The 25,596-nt window shown below is 43.2% G+C and overlaps 1 protein-coding gene across 1 annotated transcript; it reads right to left on the reverse strand.

Moving 5' to 3' along the window:
• On the reverse strand, nucleotides 1-25,045 carry tnxbb (tenascin XBb). The gene is given in 19 exon segments (XM_030789276.1): nucleotides 1-87; nucleotides 948-1,111; nucleotides 1,843-2,004; nucleotides 2,620-2,716; nucleotides 3,486-3,637; nucleotides 4,019-4,151; nucleotides 4,426-4,568; nucleotides 5,042-5,183; nucleotides 5,828-5,967; nucleotides 6,442-6,585; nucleotides 6,803-6,925; nucleotides 9,035-9,125; nucleotides 9,495-11,482; nucleotides 12,274-12,552; nucleotides 12,732-12,885; nucleotides 20,656-20,771; nucleotides 21,342-21,668; nucleotides 21,945-22,526; nucleotides 24,658-25,045. Coding segments are annotated over 19 exon segments (5,412 nt in total).
• Nucleotides 25,046-25,596: the final 551 nt, after the last annotated feature.

Genomic DNA, 25,596 nt, shown 5'->3' on the forward strand with positions numbered 1-25,596 from the left:
TTAAGGTCTGAAAGATGCTGGCCTGAATTTCATCTCGACGAAAGGGATCGAGAAATTTTTTCCTTTCCATGCTGTCCAGATCACACCCTGAAACACAGAGAGACGGATCATTCCCACCCTGGACACGACACATCTCGTCTTTCATTCATCTGAATAAAATGAGAAGTATTACTGGGCCTTTCACAGAGGATACTGGGAGGACTGGAGTGTTGGCTGAAGTGTGTAGAATGTGAACACTTTTTCAACAGCTCTTCACATCACAAGGCCTTACACCAGTGTCACTCTGAATTTCAGGCACCAAAAAATGCATCAGTCTCTGTAGAAACTGAATTCTGAGATACTTATTTTTTACTTACACTGTTTTTCCGGTAGCATCAGAACATTTCTTGAAAATATTGTGGTCTACCTACTCCATCTGATGACTTGTTATGGATGTAGTTATAAGTCCATAGTGGAACCAACTTAGGTTTGAAAACATATCAGGTATTTTAAAGACCAGCTTTGTTATCTGACTGCTTAGGTGTTGTGTGTGTGTGTGTGTGTGTGTGTGTGTGTGTGTTAGTGCGTGCATGTGCACGTGCACGTGTATTTGTGTAGATTACCTGGTGGTTGGTGTGAGTATCATAGAGGCCGTTGAGGTTGGCTTCATGGCAGTTCTTGGGTGTTGTGTTTGTGTGTGTGTGTCTGTGTGTGTGTGTGTCTGTATGTCTGTGTGTGTGTGTGTGTGTGTGTGTGTGTGTCTGTGTGTGTGTGTGTGTCTGTGTCTGTGTGTGTGTGTGTGTTTGTGTGTGTGTGTCTGTGTGTGTGTGTGTCTGTATGTCTGTGTGTGTGTCTGTGTGTGTGTGTGTGTGTGTGTGTCTGTGTGTGAGTGTGTGTGTGTCTGTGTGTGTGTGTGTGTTAGTGCGTGCATGTGCACGTGCACGTGCACGTGTATTTGTGTAGATTACCTGGTGGTTGGTGTGAGTATCATAGAGGCCGTTGAGGTTGGCTTCATGGCAGTTCTTGTACCACCAGCCGCCCCTGTAGGACATGGCACAGCGGGTGATGAAAGGCTGAGGGTCTCTGTCACGAGTGGAGAACGGGCGGCCGCTGTGATATGACATAGAGTCGCCTGCAGAGGAGAAAATACAGAGAACCAGGAGTAGAGAGAGAGAGAGAGAGAGAGAGAGAGAAAGAGAAAGAGAGAGTGAGAGAAGGAGAGAGAGAGAGAGAGAGAGAGAGAGAGAGATTTTTGAGATTTACATTGCGTTTAATTCATCAATTTATCCATCTTGGTTGTGTCCATATTAAGTGATGCCCCCCCCCCCCCCCGCCCCCCGAGAGATCCCCACTCAATCCTTCCCCTTGCAACCGTACGCACAAGATATACATTCTATTCTTCATAAGGAGATACAAAGCTCTTCATTAGCAACAGAACACAACACATTTTCAACACACCATACATTCAGAAAAGACCTCAAAGCCTGACCAAAGATAAAACTGACCAGACACCACTTAAACCGCTGTACAGAAGTGTACCGTGGCCCCAGTATAAAGAGTCCAAAAGTGAAAGTTAAACCCAGAGAGAGAGAGAGAGAGAGAGAGAAAGAGAGAGTGAGAGAGAGAGAGAGAGAGAGAGAGAGAGAGAGAAAGAGAGAGAGGGAGAGAGAGAGAGAGAGAGAGAGAGAGAAAGAGAGAGAGAGAGAAAGTCAATGGGGGCTCAATTTGGCAGAGTGTCAGCTTATACCAGATTCATCAGTTTTTTCCAAAGCCTCTTTCAAAAGTCCCTTTTAGCCCTGCTGAGATAAAGGCTCACGTATAGAGTTTCAGAGTTATGATAATACATTTGGACGACAGACTCACCAGCTGTTCCAGAATAGCCAGACAGTCTGAGAGTGTAATGCTGCTGCTGAGGACCCACTGAAAAGGAAGAGTACTTAGCATACACTGACTCCGTCCCTGAATTCAGGTCCACACGCAGGCTCATAGGTGTCAGTTTAGTCAGGTTGTGAAGCAGCTCATTACCTAGGGCGACAGAAAGAGAGGGAGAAAGAGAGAGAGAGAGAGAGAGAGAGAGAGAGAAAAGGGAAATCAGTTTTTAACTGTGAAGCTGGTAAAACTCTTTTTTTTTGTGTGTGAGCAAAGGTACATTTAAGGTCCTTCACCAAAAAATAAGTTTTATAGAGTCAATGTCTCCATAGCTCCTAAAGGGGGCACCAGAGACAGCAACATGCCTGGCAGCTGTGCCTGGCGTCAGTGTCGAGTGATGTAGTGTACTTCCACTGTCTGAGCAGTCAGGTGAAGGACAGATCGAGGATTCATGATGATATAGAGGACTCATCTGTGCTGTGTTTACTGCTGTCTGTGCTGTATCGTTGGTATTAGTGGAGTTCTTCCCCTAGTCGCATACCATGGGTCTCACATATACGATGCAGAGTTGAGCCCATACTAAATTTAAATGGTTTGAATCTTAAAGCATCTTTTTTAAACCCACATCCTAAATTAAAACACATGGTACTGTTTAAAATAGAGTTGACAGCTGGGCTTTTATAACATCAGTCAAATGTGCTTCTGTTTGATGATTTCGTAATACTGATGAATTGAAACAGAAAGTAAGTATGACAGATGATACTGACGCACCGAGCCAGAATTCTCCATCCAGGTCTCCAAATCCACGGCTGTAATCACGCCAGGGCCTGAAGAAATTTGTTTTCCCATTCTTCCTTCTCTGGAAGACCTGAGAAATAGCACAGATACGCATGCACGCGCGCACACACACACACACACACACACACACATACACACACACGCACGCGCACACGCACGCACACACACACACACACATACGCACAAACACGCGCACACGCATGCACACACACACGCACACATTTCATGCTCAAACAGTCAGCTGCCAGTATACACTGGTCATATAAAAGTAAACTAACAGGCAGTCTCTTAGAAGTCTGTTAGCTTTGACTACCATAGAAATATTCTCTGCTGTGTGTTGGGCTCAGCGGGCTTTGTTTAGATATACTTAGTCCTGCTTCTTGATGATTTTTGTTATGTTTTCACAGACTTTAATTTACATTGTCTGTCATTGTTATTGTACCAAGAAGATACACATTGTCCTCTGACAGTGAAGCTGGTTGGGAGCTGTATCACCGTGGGGAAGCTAAATGCTGCTCCCTCTCCAGTGTTGACTTGATCTAAGACCGACATTTAGTTTTGCCGCTCATAAAAACAACAGTTTTTACTGAAGCAGTCATTTCAGCGCTATCATGACGAGATGATTGGATGATGATGGCTCAGTTGTGTTTTTCTCCTCTAATCCTTCCCAAAGCACTGTTCACACATGTAACACATTCCAACTCATTAGGAAATGTCTTATTACAAACAACTGTCCACTTTGCTCAGAGAATCATATTTGTATAGTTGGCCTTATGCCTTTGATTATCCAAAAGTGAGTCCTGTACGAGGCCCAGACATTCATCAGCGGCAGGACTTACTGTCCACCCCCCTCCGTCCGTCTGCATGTCACAGTACACCATCACCGACTGGCCGCCTCTCCCTGCCGGGAAGACCTCCACTATGCCAGACTGCTGCTTCCCATTCTGCAGCTCCTGGGAGCAGTCGGCCGGGAAGGGAAACCGCAGATTCCCTGGGCAAGAGAGAGAGAAAGGGAGAGAGAGAGAGAGAGAGAGAGAGAGAGAGAGATGCAGAGAGAGAGAAGTGGAGTGTGGAGATAATGAATTAAAAGAGAGAGAGAGAGAGAGAGAGAGAAGTGGATTGTGGTAAATTAGTAAAAGAGCAAGAGATGCCTGGTGCCTCTGTATGAAATCATATTTTTATGTAACACAACCCTCTGAGATCAAAACATGTCATGTTTTTTTTTTTTCACCTTTGTCAATACAATCTCAAACTGATACATTTTTAGTCTGTGATCTAAAAGAAGCAGATAGTATTTTTGACTGGATTACATTTACCGTGTGTATGACGCTAGTCTGAGTGAAAGACTAGTCTGTCTGTTGGGGCCACTGACCTGTGGTGAACTCTGTGGATATGGCCGCTGTGTACAGGCCTCCTCTCTCTGCCTGCAACTGCACTATGTATCTGGACCTGGGATACAGCCGCATTAACTTGTGCTCTTTCACGGTGGGGTCAAGGGTCACTTCCTGTGAAAGGAACACAACACGATCATCGAGTCATTTTTTTTTCATCTCTGTTTGATTAGAATCATTGATTTATTCTTTGTTTTAAACTAGAGATCTTAAATGACCGAAGTGATTCAAACCTGGGTGACAGATTGTGGCCCAGGTATTCATTTTACATCATACACTAAAAACTTTCAGCATCACACATCTGTACCTTAGCGCAAGTGTAATAGAAACGGTTGTCCACATTATCTGATATAGGATGTTTTTCTTCCTGTCAGTTTGCGTTCCTCACCTGAATCTCCTGGCCCTCTGTGTAATAGGTCAGCTTGTAGCTTGTCACAGCTGAAGATGGTGGTTTCCATGACAACACGGCCGTACGCGGCGTCACCTGACTGGCGGTCAGATCCTTGGGACCGTCCCCTACCCCTGCAGACCCTGCCATAAATAGTCCTGTTAGAGGACTCAGTGAAAATGTGTAATCTGTCAAAACTTTCCCCGTGTTCCAAGTAGGCAGCCTCGATACATGGTGGACTCTAAGACCCAGGGAGGAACTCTTGGACTCTTGGAGACGCTATAAGACTCGACCAGTCTAGATCAGTGTTTACTTTTTATGTTTTAGCATTGATAGCCTCAGATATGGACTGACACAATATCTGTTGTGATCTGTGGGGGACAGTCTGTATCGTAGCGACAGTGAAGCACCACGTAAGCACTTCAAGAGCCCTTGACCGTAGCTTACAAACGATCATTACGGATTTTGTTTTGGTAACAGCATACCATCATACTGATCTATGAAAACTAACCTCTTAAACTTCTATACATAAACCAAATTAGTTTCAGACACAGGAGCGGAATGTGTCTGGCTGTTGTGTGTGTGAGTGTTTTTGTTGGAGCGTGGACTTACTGACCGCTGGTGGTGGTGAAGATGGCGTTGGCTCCGGTGCTTCGGAGGTTTCCGAGCTGACTGATGATGGTGACGGTGTACTGCGTGGATTCCTTCAAGGCGTCCAGCTGCTTCTCAGCTGCATTACCTGACACGGTCAGAGTCACCTCCGATCCAGGGTCTCACAGAGACAAAAACAGAGGAGTTCGTTTTAAAGAGGGCTAAGAACCTCTTCACACATCCAGTAGCTTGGCATCTTACACTTTGCTCATAAATAATTTGTCTTTTCTTGTTGGCTTCCTAGTTGTAGCCTGTTGATGATGGGGGAAGTGAATAATTATCAGGTCTTATGGGACAGAAACGCTTATTAGACACTGAGTGAATGTGAGAATCCAGCTCCTGGACATGCTAAGAACAAATTTCCTAGCAGTAGAAATTTTTCGTCATGCCAGTATGGACAAATATTTACAATACACGTAATAAACATTTATAAATTGTTTGTAAATGTAGACGGGCCTATTTGTCTCGTAACATGACCTTTGATTAGGACAGTCACATATCTTGTGTATTCCCTTTGTAAACACAGGCCGTCACAAAAGGACAAAACTCTACTCTCATGGAACACGGCAGTGATACAACAAAAGCTGGACAGAGAGAGGTTTTATGTTTTTACAGCCCAGTCCCGTCACACTGTTCTTTTGTTAAAAAAAAAAGAAAAAAAGAAAAAAAAAAAGGTTCTGTAGGAGGACAGTTTATTGCTGAGAAGCCGGTGTATTTAGGAGCCTCTGAGGTTTTTTGGAAATTGATACACTCCTCTGGGATATTACTTACCTTCGTCCGAGCCATAGACAATGACATAGCGGTCCACGGTTGCCAGGGCAGGTCTCCATAGCAACAGGGCCTTGGTGTCAGTGACGTTAATGGCTTGTAGGTTGGTTGGGGGGTCAGGGACTAAGGAGTGATTAAATGAGATTTGATAAAAGTGAGATGAAAGGAATAGAAGAAAAAAAAACTTTGATTCTACGCATCTATCAATAGGTGGGGGGGGGGGGGGATGCACAATAATCAAATCTGTGCCAAAGCGTAAGTTTGAAGTTAGATTTGAACTGTGTCCAAAAAGGGAGAGCCTTTGAGAAAATTGAAAAAAAAAATATGCAGATGTATTCCAGGGTCTGCAGATGTTAGAGCAATTGTGCGAGTAAAGAAATCATTTAAATCGCCTTGAAAATAGCAGACCCTTCATAAAAGCAAAAGTAAAACACCCTTTGAACCTTGCTAGGTGAAAGTTGAAAACAAAAAAAAATGATTTTAAGAGCACGTTTAAAGACCGCTAGACGGGGAATCAGGCGGCAGAGACATTTGGGTGAACTTTATTAAACTGTGTTTATGCCGTTTAAGTTATAAAAGAGATGGAGTCTTGCTTACGCGTCTGGACAGTGCCTCTGACTGGATCGCTCTCATCCATTCCAAGTACAGATATCACACTGACCTCATAGACAGACCCAGGCGCAAGTCTGGATAGAGGAAGTGTGGAACCCTTCGAATCCACTATTTCGGAGACTGGCTCTCCTAAAATTACAGTTCAGTAAAATCATTTACCCACATTTTGTAGCTGTATAAATAACGAATAAGAAATGAACAAATGATGGTGTGTGATGGATTATTTGGTTTGCAGGTTTACAAAAGCTAACATTCCTTTAAACTAAACTTACTAAATGAGATTTTCATTTACAACTTTTGCAGACTAAAACCTGACTGAAAGAGGCTGTCATTTTATGAGTTTTACCTTCTTGTTTGTGAGTGTAGGTGACTTTAAATCCTGTGACGGTACTCTTTGGCTTTTTCCAGGACACAGTGAGTGAATTTTCAGTCACATCACTGAAGTCAAGGTTGGAGGGAGGCTCAGGACCTGGGGGTGGGCATGAGAAAGACATTAATTGATGAAAGAAAGAAAGAAAGAAAGAAAGAGAGAAAAAGAAAGAAAGAAAGAAAGAAAGAAAGAGAAAACTGAGTTAAAGAAGAGCATGAAAAGTGAGTTACAGAGAGAGAATGGAACGTAATAAATGTGATAAAAATGATAAAAAATAAAAGGAATAAGTCCCTAATGATTGGCACTGGGGGTTGGTAGTGTAGTTATAGAAGTGAAAGTGAACCAGGAACACAAGAAGACAAAAAAAAAAAGTATGTGAGTGAACTGGAGAAGTCAAGAGGTCCTCAAACAAGACAAAGACAGTAAAGGCTAACACAAATAGTGATAAAATTTGATCATACCTTGACTTGCTCTTGTATTCAAATAAACACACACATATATATATATCCTCTGATTTAACTTGTAGGCCTATCAGAGACTTGACACTATAGGCTAATGGTTGTTGTTATTAGTGTTTGTGTAAGAACAGGTGTATATATGTGCAATCCAAACATATATACAGTATACACATCAGAGCATATACAGCACAAAGACGTATACATGAGACCACAGTTAATAGTGAACTCTGGATCCCAGACAGTAGCAAAAGAAAAAAAAAAACAGAATGAGGCTTTGGTGATGGGCTGGTCTTTTGATCCTGGAAGGAAGACAAAAGAGACAGAGGAGACGCACTGAGAAACATGGATGACACTGAGGAGTGGAGAGCGTGAAAAGTGAACATTTGTTAAGTACCACGAAAGCCTAAGCCCATGTGGAGGGAGAGAGAGCTTAAAGGTATTTGGTGGCCAACAGATCATTCCTGGGGAGCAGAGTTACTGTAGCGTAATTTAGAGGTGTGTTTAATTAAAAAAAAAAAAAAAAAAAAAAAAAAAATCGGACAAATACTGTTGCCACCTGAAAACCAAACGATGGAGGAAATGGTTTCTAGGGCCAGCCATGATCTTACCCTTGGTTTTGGGTGACAGATGAGGGTAGTCAGTGTGGATGGCTGACAGTAAGCTTATCCTGAGTGAGAAAACATCAGATCAGCATGAATGGCGGTGAGCATGGTGAATTTTTCAAAGACCGTCTCATGAATATTCAGTCATGTTCAACAGATCACTTAAGTAAAACAATGAATGGATCTTTTAAAAGAAAGACTCCATTTCTTTAGGCTCTTAATGATTTGAAATCCACGTATTATAATGTCATCATTAGCTTGTAAAGCACAGAGATTGTACTTGCCTGTTTTGCTTATTTTGTGACTATTAAGGAGATGTTAACTGACCTTTTGTACTTTTGTTGAACAACACTGTGAGATTGACCAATATTCATGACTTTATACGTGTGAAACAGATGTGGTTGGACTGACACAGAGGTGCAGACATTCAAACAACAAACAAGGAAGTGGAAAAATTCTGAAGGGTTCGGTTTGATGTATCATTTTCATTAATTACCCTCATCAGTTTGACTGAACCTTAACTAACTCTTCCCAGGCCAGACAGAGGAGGATGGGCTCCCCTATCTGTCTTGGTTCCTCCAATGGTTTTTTCCTAATATTAAAATTCATTTCTGTTTTCCCTTCAATGATTTTCTCCCAGTATCCATGCTTTTGTTAAGCAATGTACCACCATATATCCAGTCCTCATTTTCTGCAGGACACAACACATGGCTGTTAGAATAAAAAAAAAAAAAAAAAGACTCCACATTGTGTGAACTTTAATCAAAGCTTCGGATAATTCACATGCCGTCACTTTGATTAAAAGCCCTTGCCTAGGGCTAACATTGACCCATGGAGAAAGCATCACACAATGTGTATAAGCTAAGCACTTACAAACACAGACACAGACATGGACAGACAATAATGACTACTAAAACTAAGGCTGACATCTTAGAATCTTCCAGTACATATTCCATCAATCAGTGACCGCTTTCCACTGCTGGGATCATCTGTACTGGACTAACTTACTCCAATATATGTTGGATTAATTTCATAATTTGGTTCTTTTTTTTTTGACAGTGTGTCAGTAATGTTTGAGTTATAAGATACATTGGATCAAAGGCATTTTGGTTTGCTGTTGTCGGGGGGCTGCAGTGACTTTTGTGTACCTGTGGTTATGACGAGACTGTGAACTTTGGAGCGTACTCCGGGACCCTCACCAATAAGGGACACGGAATACGGGGTCTGTGGAAGGAGATCCTGGAAAGGGAACGAGCGAGCAGACCCAGGAAGCACTTTAGTGAATTTTTTTAAAACGGCGTCGGTGCTTTTGCCGGTGGGCTTTTTGCGGAGGACATCTAGCGTGTCCTCAGGAACGACGTTTTTGTCTTTTCCTCTGCTGCCTTGACTCCTCTCTCCTTCTCTCCTGTCCTTGTCTCTGTCATTCTCCTCCTCTTCCTCACTGTCTTTTTCATCGCTCTCCTGTCCCTCTTTGCTGTCCTCCTTTTCCAGACTATCCCCTGGAGACTTTTCCTCATCTTTCCTTCCTTGTTTTGTTCCGGTAATGACAAAAGTCCTGAATATTCCTTTTGGTGCGTGCCATATTAAAACAAACCCTCTTGATGTTACGTTTCGGACGCCGACGTGATCTATCGGGTCATCTGTTTCTGCAATGCTCCTTTCTTGTGGTGTATCGGTTTTGCTCTCACTTTCGACTATTGAGTGAACAGTTGGAGTGACTCTACTGTCTTCATCGTGTGGTCTAATTTTTGGACCTGTCGGACCTTTTGGTGGTTTTAAAATGGCTGTCCCATTTTTCCTTTTTAGTGTAAAATTGGGCTTGATTCTTGAGCTTGGGTGCGTCTGACTGCCATTGGTACGCACCACTTTTCCTGGCTGCCTGGGATTGGGCAGGCTACCAGCGCCATTGTCTCTGTTTATGACTCTGGGAGGGAAAGGTCTGTGTATCGGACCTCTGGATGGGTGCTGAGGAGGCCTCAGATTTGGCCGTGTTCTATTTTGGACCGGTCCCACATTTGGGCGGCGAGGATATGTTCCCTTTGGTTGTGTGCGACGGAAGTGGGGTAAGGTGTCCTTTTTCACATGCTTTTCAGGTTCAGATGCCTCTTTAACACCCTCTCCGTCTGGCCTTTTCATATCTTTTCTGTTATCTTTAATGGTTGAAGTGGAGACAGGTTGAACCGGGTATCGGTCCTCTGGTTCCGACTCTGGATCTGTGTCTTGTGCAAAGGTGGAGGGTTGGGAAGGTGGCAAAGGAAAGGTACTTGGGTACCTCTTCCTCGGTGGTGGTACAGAAGCAGTAATTCTCGTGGGTTGCCTATTTTTAGTGGACCAAGGGGATAATACAGGGGATTCTGTTCCGAGTAGATATCTGTCTTTTAGTGATGAGGGAGGAGGGGACACATTTGTATCTTGATGTCTGCTTTTGGAGGACTCAGGGGTTATGGTGGGACGTCCATCTATCCCTAACTGGTTGGTTTCTGCAGGTGGGTCTTCTGACTCCGGCTGTGCGGGTTGTGGATTAGGAGTTGGCAGAGGAAGTGAAGGAGGTGGTGGCAGATAGGTAGAAATATAAGAGTGACTAGTTGTTGTCCCATCCTCTTCTCTGTGAGTGTCAGGTAAGGTGGTGTGTTCGTGAAGGTTTAATAGTGTAGCAGGAACTACTGGAGTGATACTCGATGGACGATGCCCATCCTTTACGCTTGGTTTAGTGTCCTTTCCAAGTGATTCAGCGTCCATGTGGTGAGTACTGCTGGATGAGGGGTCCTCTGCTGCCTTGTTCAGGACCTCGCGTTCATTCATGTGCTTTTCTGTGCCGGGTGCTTTCCCCTTTGGAATCCCATTTACGTGTATTTTTTTGTGTCCCACCAAAACTTTAGTGACTTTTACACATTTCTTTTCGCCGGTGTGACCGGTGGTGTTTTTGTCCGATGAACCCGCGTCTTTGCTGGGTCCGGTGGTCTCTGTGGCCCTCAGTAAATTTATGAGGTCTTCAGGATCACTGAGATATGGTTTGCTCTGTAAGGTAGACGTCGGCGTGCCATTTACTGGAACTCCTCTGACTGGTTGTACTGGAGAATGAACTCCATCTCTCCCATCATCTGTGCTGGTCAATGCTGGTTTTCTGTCCTTATTTATGGGCTTGGTTGGCTTAACATTTCCATGTGGAGCTTTTACTCTGTCCTTCCCCACTGGATACCTCACTACTGGTTTTCTCAGAGGGGGCGGACCCAACTTCTTTCCATCTGTGCTCGTCCTGTTAAAACGAGCCAGCCCTGGGCCACTGGGCTTTTTTCCCGTGTGTGGATGACTTCCTGGTCTACCAAAAGGCTTGTCCTTTCCGTTAAGCAGAGGTCGTGTCGGACGCAGTCTTGCAGGGAGATGCTCTTTGCGCTTTTCGACGTCTTCATTTAGTCCTGAATCTGGACGGCTCGACGACGGTATCCCGTCCTCATCCCGTCCCTGGTTTTTTCTGTAGAGAGCCGTTTTGTTCGGCTTTTTTCTCACCGGCGTCTCTCCTGGTGCTCCCTGCACAGTTTCCACGGCAATCCCGGGTACCGTCTTTGCTGTATTTTCTAAAGTCATGGATGAAGGCACTGGGTTGAAATCCCAAAGTATTGGAAGAAAAACAATCTGGCTCTGTGACTGAGGGAAGGAATCACTGCTAATCAAAACAATGAGGTTAATGCATTGAAGCAAAGCATTTTCTCAAGCAATTTCAAATATTCACTGTTTTTTAGCTTCCATCGCCACCTACATTTACGCTGAGAAAGAAAAAAATCTGCATGCCTTTCCTTCTGGTGATCCTGTGGAAAATGTGAGAGAATAGTGTGATTTAGTCAAAACAAACAAGCATTTCTCAGGATGACTCAGGACCAGGATCTTCAAAGTAAAGCTGCTGTTGAGTGTTTAAACGAAGTAGATCTGATTCGTTGCCATGACGAGGGAAGAAAAAAAAAGGAAAATATTATTGGTTCAAACTAAAGTGAGACGAACTCTGCATGTGGAAAGTTCACCACATTGAGATGTAACCATTTGCTTTGCCTCATTTGGACTTTTCATTTGAGTGATGAGGTGTGTGGTATTGCATGTATTAGACATGGTCGCAGCTTTCCAAGAGCAAGGTTGGCCTCACCTGGTTTCACATGTTCAAGGAATTTAGAAATAAAAATAATGACTTTTCCCTCTGCTCTGCCTGCTTTTCTTCTTTCCTCTTTCTGTTTGTTTCTCCTTCTCATGTTATTACGCTATACTGAGATTTCTTAAAAAAAAATCAGTTTACCAATGTTCCTGTAAGCTGTAGAACATAGAATCAGACTTTGCATCGCCGTCTGTAATAATCGTCCACGTCCCTTGCTGGAAAACACATTTCCACCATAAAACTCACCAGGAATTGCCTGCACTGTGGCTGGCAGGCTCTTGCTGCCATCTCTCTCTGCCACCAAGGCAATGTCGTATACACGCCCTGGCTCTAAATCGTCGATCTGAGCCGAATCCCTCTCAGGAGGTAGAGTTGTCTCCTGACTTCCCCTGCCAGAGCCATCCATTTGATTTAGTGTGACAGAGAGGCGGTATCTATCAATCTCCCCCTGTGCTGGTTCCCACTGGACAATGACAGATGTTGTACTTGTCTTCACAACTTGAAGATTTTTGGGACCAGAGATCACTGAAACAGAGAGAGAGAGAGAGAGAGAGATTTTGAACTTTTTAGTGATTTACGCACATGTTGCCTGCCAAAACACAAAACATAACAGAACAAATAAACAAACAAAAAAAAAAAAAAAACAGAAGACGCCCAGTTACCCTGATGTGATTACATTGCATAAGACAGGTCTGTGAACTCACAGGTTGTGAACTCTGTAGTACTCTCTGAACCCATCTTTCCATCCTTCTCCCCCTTGACTGACACCACGTACTCCTGTCCAGGAGCCAATCCCGTTTGAGTATAGGTGGTGAGTCCGCCTCCAACGGTGGCTGTTATTTGTTGATCCCCTTCTTTCTGTGGGTAAGGGACAGCACGAGTCATTCAAGGATGGTTAATATTTCTACAACAAAATCTTTAAACTAAACCATGAAATTAAAAACTCCCGTGTGTCAGCTGCATTCCTACTCTCACTGTACCCTTTTGCCGTCTCCTATAATGAACGTATCATGGTACAGTTTTTGTATTACGAAAATAAGACATTGCTCCCTGTATTTCATGTTGGAATAGTCTTTGTCTGTCGCTGTGGTTCATTTGCATTAAATTTTCAAATTTCCTTTGACCAGCAGGAGGAGTCTTGCGCCAGACCTGTCATGTCTCCACATGTCTTATTGAGATGTTTGGTAAACATTAAATCTGCCAACTGAAAATGAGTAACTGCAGACTTCATTTATGGACCACAGAGGAGCAAAGCACCAGACCACACCACTCAGTAACTGTGCCGCTCGGCAAGACTCACGCTAAGTGGAAACAGCATGTACCACAGGGACGGTCAGACCCATTTTCAGGTGTGTTTTCTGGATGACATTTCCGTTGCCCTTATTGACAGAACAATGTTTTACTGGGACCTCGACAGACATAGTGCAGCACATAATTATTTATTAATTTATTTATTTATTTACATTAAACGTGATAATATATAAGTATCAAGTTGGCAAAAATGTGGTTTTCATTTTGGGGGGGTGACCTGACCTTTAACCTTTATGGCACTGGACAGTACAGTTACATGAATGAACCACCTTTCCACTTCATGTTTTGTAAATTTAATGTGATCAGTCAGAAAGTCAGTACTTTTGAGTAAATATGTAGTGTAAGTATTCAATATATTCAGTATATTTTCAATGTATACAAGAAAAAGTGTCCCGTTCATTCAAGCTGAGTTCAGTTTTTCTTTCCTACCCAACGCTGAGGCATGATCTCTAACTATTCCTGAGGCTGTGTTGACATCAAATCTGGTCAGGAATGTCTGTTGCAGATGGAATTGGAAGGCAGGCTGCTGAGAGTCCAGTGTCTGGAGGTTCGTGAGTGGTCTGTGTGCCAGTGGATCTGTTGATTCTGTTGATGTTGCACTGCTGTTGCTTCCTACTGGCCTCAAAGTTTATCAGTATGTATTACAGAGGAATGTGAGTCTCTCTGTAATCTCTCTGCCTGTCTCTTTCTCCCTCGCTCTGGTTTTTCTTTTTTTTTTTTGCATCTCTCTCTCTCTCTCTCTTTTTCTCGCTCTTGCTCTCTCTCTCTCTCTTTCTCGCTCTCTCTCTCTCGCTCTCTCTCTCTCTCTCTCGCTCTCTCTCTCTCTCTCTGTCTCTCTCTCTCCCTCTCTCTCTCTCTCTCTCTCTCCTCCCACAGAGCGTGTCACAGCTGCTGGACCATGATATCATCCCTCTGGATGTGGTCGTGTTTTTTCTATGTTTACTCCTTCCCTAGCAACAAGCATCCCACATCTGTATCTCTTCCTTTAATAAATGGCTGTAGCACACTCCTTCATTCCCCTTACATATTTTTTTGCTTATTATCTCCATTCATCGCATGTTCATGTTCACTATCACTTAATTATTTTTTCCCTTAGCCCCTGGTTTCCCTTTTACGTTTACATCTGTGCTCGCTCTCTCTCTCTCTCTCTCTCTCTCTCTTTCTCTCTCTTTCTCTCTCTTTCTCTCTCCCATTTTTCTCACACCCACTGTGTCACATTTTTGGTGGAAAAAATTTTCCTTTTCAGTTTTTTTCTTTGGAAACTCCATCTTTCCTTCTTGAATACATTGTTGTTGTTTTCCCATCCAAACAGTGTCCTAGAAACTAACATTCAGTGACAACAAGCATTTCTAAAAGTCTCTATCTAAGTTTCTTTTTTATTCCTCTTTCAGTCTACTTTCCGGGTTCCTTACCCTTTGTCTATATCTTGGAATCCCATTGTCCTGTTTGAGAGAACTATGTGACCCTTGACTCCTATTAAATTTACACCTACACGGTAACCCAGCCTCCCTCCTGTAAAACAAAACACTCTTATTTAAAGTTTATGGTTTTGATTAAGACTGCGATAGAGAGATGGAGAGATGTGAACCAACAGTTACAAACTGATGTCTGGCTTTAGTTTATAACCTGGATGTCCTCACACACACACACACACACACACACACATACACACACACACAATCAAACTTCTCAAGACCATAGTGGTTCATGTAGCCCCTGTGTAACACAGTGTTCATACTCACATCTGAGCTCTCACCCATATGCATGTGGCAACTCTAATGATCAATTTCCTCTCACACTGAATTTACCGCTGATAAAAAGTCAGATGTCTTTCAGTTTTTCTCTTTTTCCAGCTGCAAAATGTAAATGGTAAGTACCCTGAAAGCAGGTGCAGAATGTGGATTTTATTGTCCTCAGAGGTTACACACGCTAGACTCATGGATGATGTGACCAATGTATTTTGTGATCTTCATTTTTTCTTTTTACGTGACAGGTAACTTCTGAAATGTAGTAGTGTAGATGTCTGTGTTTTAGAGATGTAAATCAGCTGGTAAAAAAAAAAAAAAAGAGCTTGTGGATAAGGCTATAGAAAATGGCTCTTCTTTTCTGCTTCTTTATTTTGTTTCTCAGTGGCTCTCACTGAATCTCCATCCTAAAAACTGGATCCTCGTATCCTTACGTAGAAGCTGTCTCTCTGTCTCTGCTTTCGGGCAAATGATTCTAATCTCTTTAGGAAGCGGGTTGAACGGCGAGGATTTGTGTCAAAATTCTTGGATCACAATAAGCACACAGAGGTAAGGGATTAGACTGAAGCATACACTCGAGGCAACTGAAGTCCAAAGCTGTCATCTGTAGAGCTTACATCATCCTCTTACTGCTAACAGAGAGCATATGTCCGATGAGGGACATGTACTGTGACAGAAAAGGGAAGCCTGACTGGGGTCCCTTCTGAACAGGCTTTGAATCCTCTGAACAGGCTTTAAATCCACATTTCCTAAGTAATTGAAGGGAAAAAAAAACTGAGGTGAATCTGGTCACACAGGGTTAAACACCCTACTGTAGGGGACACTTGCAGGATTATGAAAATAGAGCTTTCAATTCAGTTTCAAAGCTTCACCCCATTAGGCCTTTGTGCGTCACAGTGAAGTAGTCAGCTGTTCACAGTTGTTGCCTGGTTCCAGTCCAGTCCCATGTCTGTCCTGCTGGAAGTTTGCTGGAGGAACATTAGGGCTGTCACCATGTCACCCCTATCTATAATGTTCCTTTAAGACGAAAGGGGGGTTAGGAACTAGAACAAACAGGCATGGAACAGAGCACAATCGGACATTTTAGCACGACTGACCATTGGTAAGGATTGGCTGAATTCATTTGTTGCTTGCGTGGTCCTGTGAACCACATGATATCACTGCTCTTACAATAAAAGCGTTCTCCCTCCTGTGACCAGAGCTTTTACAAGCGTTGGTTTCTTTCATGTTGTTGCATGTCATTATTCCTGTGGAGCACTTGCACATGCCTGTAGCCCCTTTGAGTTATTTATCTTTGTTAACTGTGATGTCTTTGATATTTGAAAAAAAAGGGGAAAAAAAGCTGTAATTGATACCACAGGCTTAAAGAGTTCAGCCCCAATGGATTCTGCAGATGGAGTTGTCTTTTGCAATTATTAGATCAATTTTTCATCACAGACGTTTATTTAATATTAAAACTCCAACATCAAAGCAATTATTTAAACTCTGTCTCAGGAGAATTCGATGACAGTATAGAATCCAACCTCCCAAAATGTTCTCCTGCCTTTGTATCAAAAGGGCCTTATGTTTGTTCCAGTGTGAGTTTTCTTTACATCAGCTGTCATTGCATAGGAGGGAGGAAAAATATAGCAAGGCTGTCTGTACATGTGTAGATGTTCTGATTTAGTGAACTTTGTAATGTTCTTTCGTGGCAAGCAAAGGAAGTAATACTCTACGAAAATCATTTCACACCATTTGAAAGTCATTAAGAGTCTAAGTGAAATTAATGTCAGGGTTGAGAGATGGGCTGCTACGGTTTGACTTGAGGGAACGGAGAGTCATGGTTCTGAGACCCTGTGTGTGTGGGAACTTGGCTCCGCCACCCCTCTGCCGGCCACTGAGGTGTTTGGCTTTCTCTCCTCACGTCTTTTAGGATCCACTGAGGTGAACGGCTTTGTTTCCTCACGTCTTTTAGGATCCACTGAGGTGTTTGGCTTTCTCTCCTCGTGTCTTTTAAGATCCACTGAGGTGTTTGGCTTTCTCTCCTCACGTCTTTTAGGATCCACTGAGGTGTTTGGCTTTGTCTCTTCATGTCTTTTAAGATCCACTGAGGTGTTTGGCTTTCTCTCCTCACGTCTTTTAGGATCCACTGAGGTGTTTGGCTTTGTCTCTTCATGTCTTTTAAGATCCACTGAGGTGTTTGGCTTTGTCTCCTCGTGTCTTTTAGGATCCACTGAGGTGTTTGGCTTTGTCTCTTCATGTCTTTTAAGATCCACTGAGGTGTTTGGCTTTCTCTCCTCACGTCTTTTAGGATCCACTGAGGTGAACGGCTTTGTTTCCTCACGTCTTTTAGGATCCACTGAGGTGTTTGGCTTTCTCTCCTCGTGTCTTTTAGGATCCACTGAGGTGAACGGCTTTGTTTCCTCACGTCTTTTAGGATCCACTGAGGTGAACGGCTTTGTTTCCTCGTGTCTTTTAGGATCCACTGAGGTGTTTGGCTTTGTCTCCTCGTGTCTTTTAGGATCCACTGAGGTATACGGCTTTGTTTCCTCACGTCTTTTAGGATCCACTGAGGTGTTTGGCTTTGTCTCCTCGTGTCTTTTAGGATCCACTGAGGTGTTTGGCTTTGTCTCTTCATGTCTTTTAGGATCCACTGAGGTGTTCGGCTTTCTCTCCTCGCGTCTTTTAGGATCCACTGAGGTGTTTGGCTTTGTTTCCTCACATCTTTTAGGATCCACTGAGGTGTTTGGCTTTCTCTCTTCGTGTCTTTTAGGATCCACTGAGGTGAACGGCTTTGTTTCCTCACGTCTTTTAGGATCCACTGAGGTGTTTGGCTTTCTCTCCTCGTGTCTTTTAGGATCCACTGAGGTGAACGGCTTTGTTTCCTCACGTCTTTTAGGATCCACTGAGGTGTTTGGCTTTGTTTCCTCACGTCTTTTAGGATCCCCTGCTTCTGCCCCTGCTTCCTAGCGCTGACTTTTCTGTTTGTTCCACAGATTTGTGTTTCCCTTTTGTGTTCTGAGGATGGGGGCGATTATGAGGGGACTTTTGTGGTGGATTTAAAAAACAGTCTTTCCAGGAATGTGTCGGACAGTTCAAGAAAACGCAATCGCAGGGCAAGCCTGGGCCTCTTAGTCTTTTTCAAGTGTATACTAGTAGGTATCATAAATATGGACTATGGCTTTACCAATAAATTCAGCAAATTTATATACTCGCTCGCGATGAGATCAGACTGTGAAAAGAGGCCTTGGGAACAAGTTCTGTGTGTATGATTTACAGTGTCTCCGGTGGGTAAATAAAAACTGAAGGTTTTGTTGTGCGCTCTCCAAATATGAGGATCAGCTTTCACATGATGAACTACTCTTGTGATTTCGTTAACGGCACAATAATTACACGCACAGATGGTAAGGGCAGGGATAGGCACTGGCCAGTTTTGAGATCATTAAGTTTAACATTGCCCTCTGCAGACTCATACCAATCATGTGATCTGATGGGTATTTTTTTTTTTTTTTTTCAGTGCTTGGATTAATTTTCATTATGTACCCAATGGCCCTCGGGGACTTACCAAGTCAGAGCTTTTTAAAGGGGTTGCCATGGGAACAACAGAATGTCACGACCTGACATTTCTCCAAAAAATCCATGTATAAATACGAATGAAAGGAAGCAAAAAAAAAAAAAAAAAAAAAAAAAAAAACCTGGCCTGAGAACGAGTCTGGTGTCATGGGAACAGTGAGCAGTTCAGTTTGGTGTTTGTCTATCACTTCACCAGACATCTGCTGGATGTCTGGTGTCACAGACAGGGTGTCCTGGGATACATGTTTTTCATTTTAGGACACTTGCACATATTCCAAATAATAAAACAAACTACAAAACTCATCTTTCATTAGTTCATAACTGAACAATTTCTTACATTTACGTGAGTATGTGTGTGCATAAAACTCTTTGATTTACTCTGTTGTGATAAATTGAACACAGAGGTGTTTTGATCTATTCATTATGAGCAAACAGATCAGCCTACAAGTATAAATGAGTTTAACTGTCAACAACAGTACATCTAGAAGTCTTTGACATGTTCCAGTGATGTACCAGTGGCCAAGTTAGCAGAGCTGTGCTGATGCAGGCAGTTAGAAAATTACATCGTAAAAATTTCACTAACCATTCATTCCACGTGTAATATCAGCCCTTTCACATGGCAGTAATGGAGGTATTTCCATGGTAAATTCTTAATTAGCTCCTAAATATATATCATCAGACAATGCTAACTGAGGAGTGCCAATGCTGGTTTGAAATCGCGTAACATCGATTAACATTTTAACATAGTCGTTTAACACTCCTCGCGTTTAACACTCGCGTAAGCCCAAATACGTGGGTATCTTGGTAGAGCGCTGCTGTCCCCTTGGCCTACTTTTGACGATCAAGGGTTTGTGTATCAGACAAAGCATTTCCTGCACACCTTTCCTGACAGGAAGTGGTTGGTGGTAACACACCACGGTGGTGGATGTGGTTTTTGGTGAAGGAGTCTGAGAGTTTGACTCAAACTGAAAGTTCAAGAGGTATTTTTTAAATACCACAGAAACCAGGAGCTCAACTTGTCGAATTCTCTGAAGGATAACACCACAACACCTTTCAGTCTATGCGAGTGCACTGAAGCATTGGGACCTATCTAGACAAGTGGGATTTTCTCCCCCTACCAGTCTTTCAACACTTTACATGAAACCTTGCCAGCAAGGGTTGCATGTTTGAGAGGAAGTGGTGTTGCAGTTGACGTGACAGGTACAGGTGATGTGGTAAATGGGAAACTTTCACAGATATATTGACTTAAGTTCAAGTTCAAGTTCAAGTTCAACTTAACAGGTGTAAATGAGGGGCACCACGGTGGCATGTGCAGGTTAGGTGAATTGGAGACACTAGATTGCCCCTAGGTATGAATGTGTGTGTGAGTGTGTTTGTCTGTGTGTCTGCCCTGCGATGGACTGGCGACCTGTCCAGGGTGTTTCCCCGCCTTTCGCCCTATGAGCGCTGGGATAGGCTCCAGCACCCCCCTGGGACCCTAATCAGGATAAGCGGCTTAGATAATGAGTGAGTGAGAGTGAGTGAGAGGTGTAAATGAGACATTATGTGTTAGAGTGTAGAGTTCAGTACCTTGTCATTACGTGTTAGATTGTAGAGTTCACTACCTTGTCATTATGTGTTAGAGTGTAGAGTTCAGTACCTTGTCATTATGTGTTAGAGTGTAGAGTTCAGTACCTTGTCATTATGTGTTAGAGTGCAGATTTCAGTGCCTTGTCATTATGTGTTAGAGTGTAGAGTTCAGTACCTTGTCATTATGTGTTAGAGTGTAGAGTTCAGTACCTTGTCATTATGTGTTAGAGTGTAGAGTTCAGTACCTTTTCAATTGGTACCAGAGAGCAGTCATGATAGGCTACCATTGTATCATGCTGGTGATTATACCTCGTAATGGAAGTAAAACCAGGCAGGTGTGAGTGTAGTCATTTCGGTAAAAGAATACTTGCGGTACATGACATGGATGTGAGTATTCGACAGAGTAGTAGGGGTGTGTGTAGGGGTTTAATGTAACGTGATGTAACCTTACCTTGCTGGTGAGGGTGATGTGGTATGTGTCATACTGCACGGAGGGTGGTGTCCAGAAGAAGGTGGCGGAGGAGTCGGTGATGTCTGTGGTGCTGAGGCGAGACACGCCTGTGAGAGCTGAAAGCCAAAGAGAGACGAAAAAATCAAAGTCTGATGTCCTTCAGTTTCACCATTGTGTATCTGTGCTGATTAACACTGCAGAGAACGGTCTTTTCCGAAATATTGTTCTGCTAAGGCCCCTCTGTTTTCATTGGCCATATGGTAGTCGCAATCCATCTCAGTAATGTTCCACAGATAATGTCTTTTGTTCGTCCTATTCCCAGCCGTTTACCATTTAACGCAGACCGCCAACGGCCATGGGGACAAATAAATCAACTTCTCTGTCTGACTCATCACAGAGCTGGGGAAGAAAGAACTTCTTTTTTTTTGGTTTGTTTTTAGTGATTATCATGTGAGTGAGCCTATCCACAATGATGTTTGAAATATCCTACAGCAGATAACTACAGATATTTGTAGACAGCAACAGAAATACTATGACGACTACTACTACAATTACTACTAATAAAAATGACTATAATAACTGTGGAACATAAAACACAAAAATATTGAATATAAATGAAAAGAACACCATCCTACAAAAGAACACAGAGAAAACCCAATACTCTACAAAGAGCCTGGGCAACTCACCAGTGCTGCAGTCTGCCCCAGTGAACCCTGCCTCGCATTCACTGCAGTCTGGATCTGCGAAACCACGGCGACACACACACTTTCCCTTCACACATCTGCCTTTGTTGTTGCAGTTGTTTGGGCAGGCTTTTGTCGAGCAGTCCTGTCCCGTGAGACCGACGTCACACACACACTTTCCGTTCACACACCGTCCTTTATTGCTGCAGTTATTGGGACATGCTTTGGCGGAACAGTCCGGCCCAGTAAACCCGGCGTCACACACACACTGTCCGTCCACACATTTTCCCCGGTTATTGCAGTTGCCGGGACACGATTTGGTCGAGCAGTCTGCGCCGGCGTATCCGCTGTCGCACACGCACTTGCCGTTGACACACCTGCCCCTGTCGTTGCAGTTATCCGGACATGCCTTTGCCGAACAATCCGGACCCGTGAAGCCGGGATCGCACACACACTGTCCGTTAACGCACCTGCCTTTGCTGTTGCAGTTACCAGGGCACGTCATGGACGAGCAGTCTGGTCCGTCAAACCCCTCGTCACAGACGCACTGCCCGTTCACACATTTCCCCCTGTCATTGCAGTTGTTGGGGCAGGTCTGTGTGGAACAGTCTGGCCCGGTAAACCCGGTATCGCACACGCACTTACCGTTCACACAACGCCCCTTGTTGTTACAATTATCAGGGCAAGATTTGGTGGAACAGTCCGGCCCGGTAAACCCGGCATCGCACACGCACTTACCGTTCACACATCGCCCCTTGTTGTTACAATTACGGGGGCAAGTTTTGGCGGCACAATCCGACCCAGTAAATCCGGCATTGCACACGCACTTTCCGTTCACGCAACGTCCCTTGTTGTTGCAGTTATTGGGACAGGCGTTCATGGAACAGTCTGGACCAGTAAAACCGGTATCGCACACACACTTTCCGTTCACACACCGTCCCCTGTTGTTGCAGTTGTTGGGGCAGGCGTTGGCGGAACAGTCGGGTCCTGTATAACCGGGGTCGCACACGCACTGTCCGTTCACACACTTCCCTTTGTTGTTGCAGTTACTGGGGCAAGAGGAGATGCTGCAGTCTGGACCACTGAATCCTGGGAAACACACACACTTGCCATCCACACAGCGGCCCTGGTCACTGCACTCGTCTGGGCAGTCGTCTGTTTCTGGACGCACAGTAGTGCAGCCCGCGCCTGGAGAGGGGGGGGGGGCAAATACTCTTACCTATACATATACATATACATATACATATACATATACCTATAAATACATACATACATACATACATACATATATACACACACACACACACACACACACACACACACACACACACACATACACATACATACATACATACACATATACCTATACCTATACATATACATATAAATATACATATAAATATACATATACATATAACGATTAAATATAATCCCTTTACATGTTTATTTTACAGTGGGCCAGGGTCGACCAAAATCAGACTGAAACTTTCCAGCAGCATTGAAAATAAATCTTCTGCCTTTATGTTGAGTTCATTTTTGTCAAGGGAGTCCACCGGGCAGGAGTTCAGAGATCAGAGCGATCAAGTCACAGTATATTCAAACATGCAATAACAATATTAGCCCTGTCTTCCTCCATCCATTAAATAACTAGGGTTTATGCCAAAAACTGACTCCAGCTTAAGGCTGCTGGCAGAGGAAAATGCAAATCTGTACGTGTGCGTAAGTGTTTGTGAATGTGTGCATTTTCGTAAGTGTGAAAGCTGAGTAAAACCATCCCCTGTGAACCCTTATGGGTAGCCTACCTCTTGCACTTTCAGAATTTCAGAGTACCAACGTGTGCATTGAATGAGTGATAGTCTGATCTCAGAGCATAGCTGGCCAACTCACAATGTGGTCATAGCTTTAGTCAGCTAACGAGATAATAAGAGAGCCTCTGGTAGGTTTTAGAGGCAAGAACTTGTTGGAGAAATGGAAGAAGGCCTCTAAAATGGAAGAAGGCCTCTGTAAGTTGAAACCAGCGGAAGAGGGCCTCGGTCGGGATGTAGTTGCTTCAGCATCTGCTTTGCATGGACTAGCCCAACGCTTGATAGTTAACACCTGCATTAAGGGTAAAGTATCGGAGGTGAGATTGAGGACATGAGTGAGTAGCCGAGGTAAGATGAGGACACGGTTGAATCTTATTTTTATTTAACCAAAAAAGGACACTTCGGAAATAATGGTGAATGGAATCATGAATTCTGGGAAAACTTGGGGAAATTTCTGGAAACGAATGGGTCGGACCATGCAAAACACAGATGGTGTAAGGGGTGTTACCATACAACCGTGTTATGCGCTTATTGCATACATAGGTTTAGCATGCAGGTAAAATTTTAGATATAAGTGCATGATTTTCTGTATTATACTCAGTCACTCCCTGGGACCTGACCCAGTTTGTTGTATTTTGTTCACTGCTGAATGCAATAAACTTACACTGCATAGGACTCCTGAAGACTTTGCTTTTTGAAAACTTGGAATTAATTTTAAACTCAGCATAAGAAGTACAGCATTCAGTGTGGAGAGGGACTCGGTCTTATCTGGCCCAGACCTGGGAGTCTCTCCCACAAACTGAAGTATTTATGAGAGTTGTTTGACTTTAACAGGACAACAGTACAATACAACTGATAAAATTCTGTTACAACAACATACATTTACGCCCAAGTTCACTTCTAGTTGATTCAGTATGTTATAATTGCATTCTTTTTTTTTTTTCCTTCATCACAACTAGTAATCCAAGGGTTGTTTTGGCAACAGTTTAATATGAAATGTATGTTTATTGAGATCTGTCTTAGGATAAATATATAAATCAATAAACAAGAGAGAGCATGTTTTTTGTCAGTATGTTTGTCTTCCAAACTAAGCAAAATGAAATGCATATATACTAATGTATATTGTATCTGATGTATATTGAATGTATACACTGTATATGTGCGTTTATATATATATGTATAAATATATGTATGTGTATGTATGTACATGTGTGTATACGTGTGTGTGTGTGTGTGTGTGTGTGTGTGTGTGTGTGTATAGATATACTTTGTTGAACTCTGATTGGTCAATTACGGCATTCTACGGTCTGTTATCTCTGTATAGCAGACTGCTGCTATGGAACTATTTTTTTTTTTGCAGCACTGAAATCATTTTTAAATCGATAAAATCATTTTTAAACCGATATTTGATGTAAAATGATTGATTTCTTTAGTAATATACATATATACACACACACTCATATTGATATTTGTCAGTATGCCTGCATGCACTGCTGTGTCATCCCGGTTCTAACCTTGGCTTTGCTGAGGGCTACAACAGCCACCTTCAGAGCCCCCACACTTCTCCCTCAAGGCGGACACCTCCCTCTCCAGCCTCTCCAAACGCTCTCGCAGGGCGGCAAATTCTGCCTCGCACCCCGCACAGCCCGCCCCAGAGCCAGGCACCAGCCGAATCCTGTGGGTCAGCACCAAAGGCGAACCTGGGTCCAAGTCAACTTCTTTTCCCTGGGTCGGGTCAGCTGAGTCCCCTTGTGTACAAGGTTCTGAAATCAGCACTTTGATTGGCTGGGACTTGGTATCTCTGGAGACACGCTGATTTCTTATTTGAAGGCTCTCGGTCCCATCCTGCAGCAAATGAGCTGGGCTTGGGAGGAATAGTAGGAGGGGCCAGAGGAGGAGCATGGTGGATGTGGAGAGGCGGGGTCAGAGGGCCTCGAGTATGATTGGCTAAGGGTTCAGACCAATTTGACCCTACTTAGATTGTTTATGATGAGTCTCAATTGTTTATGATGGGTTTAAAGAAAATATTACAGGTGTCAGAATTCCGAAACAGATTTAAAAAGAGGATTTAAATGTCTTCTGTTTTCTCATTAAAATGAGATTTTCTCTAGACTTTAAATTGTTTTACTGATGATAGATTCCTTGAGTGGCTGTCTGTCAGGAATCCTCTCCGATCCTCTTCTGTCTTTTAGTGTGACTCTACCTGTTCATGAAAAGGACATTGTGTTAGTGCAGTTGAATGAGATAATGATGTTGTAATTATATTCCCATTAAAACCTTTTTTATGAATTGTTAGTAACAGCCAGCTGAAACACGCATCATCAGTATTTGAAAGCGATTCTATTTTTGTTTCCAGAAGTATGCATTATCAAACTCACATATTTCAAAACAGCTGCGACATCTCCGACAGCAGGGTGCATCTTTACCAAATACGGAAGAATTGTCGATTCTTT

Source organism: Chanos chanos, chromosome 12 (genome assembly GCF_902362185.1).
Source record: "Chanos chanos chromosome 12, fChaCha1.1, whole genome shotgun sequence".
Taxonomy (NCBI): domain Eukaryota; kingdom Metazoa; phylum Chordata; class Actinopteri; order Gonorynchiformes; family Chanidae; genus Chanos; species Chanos chanos.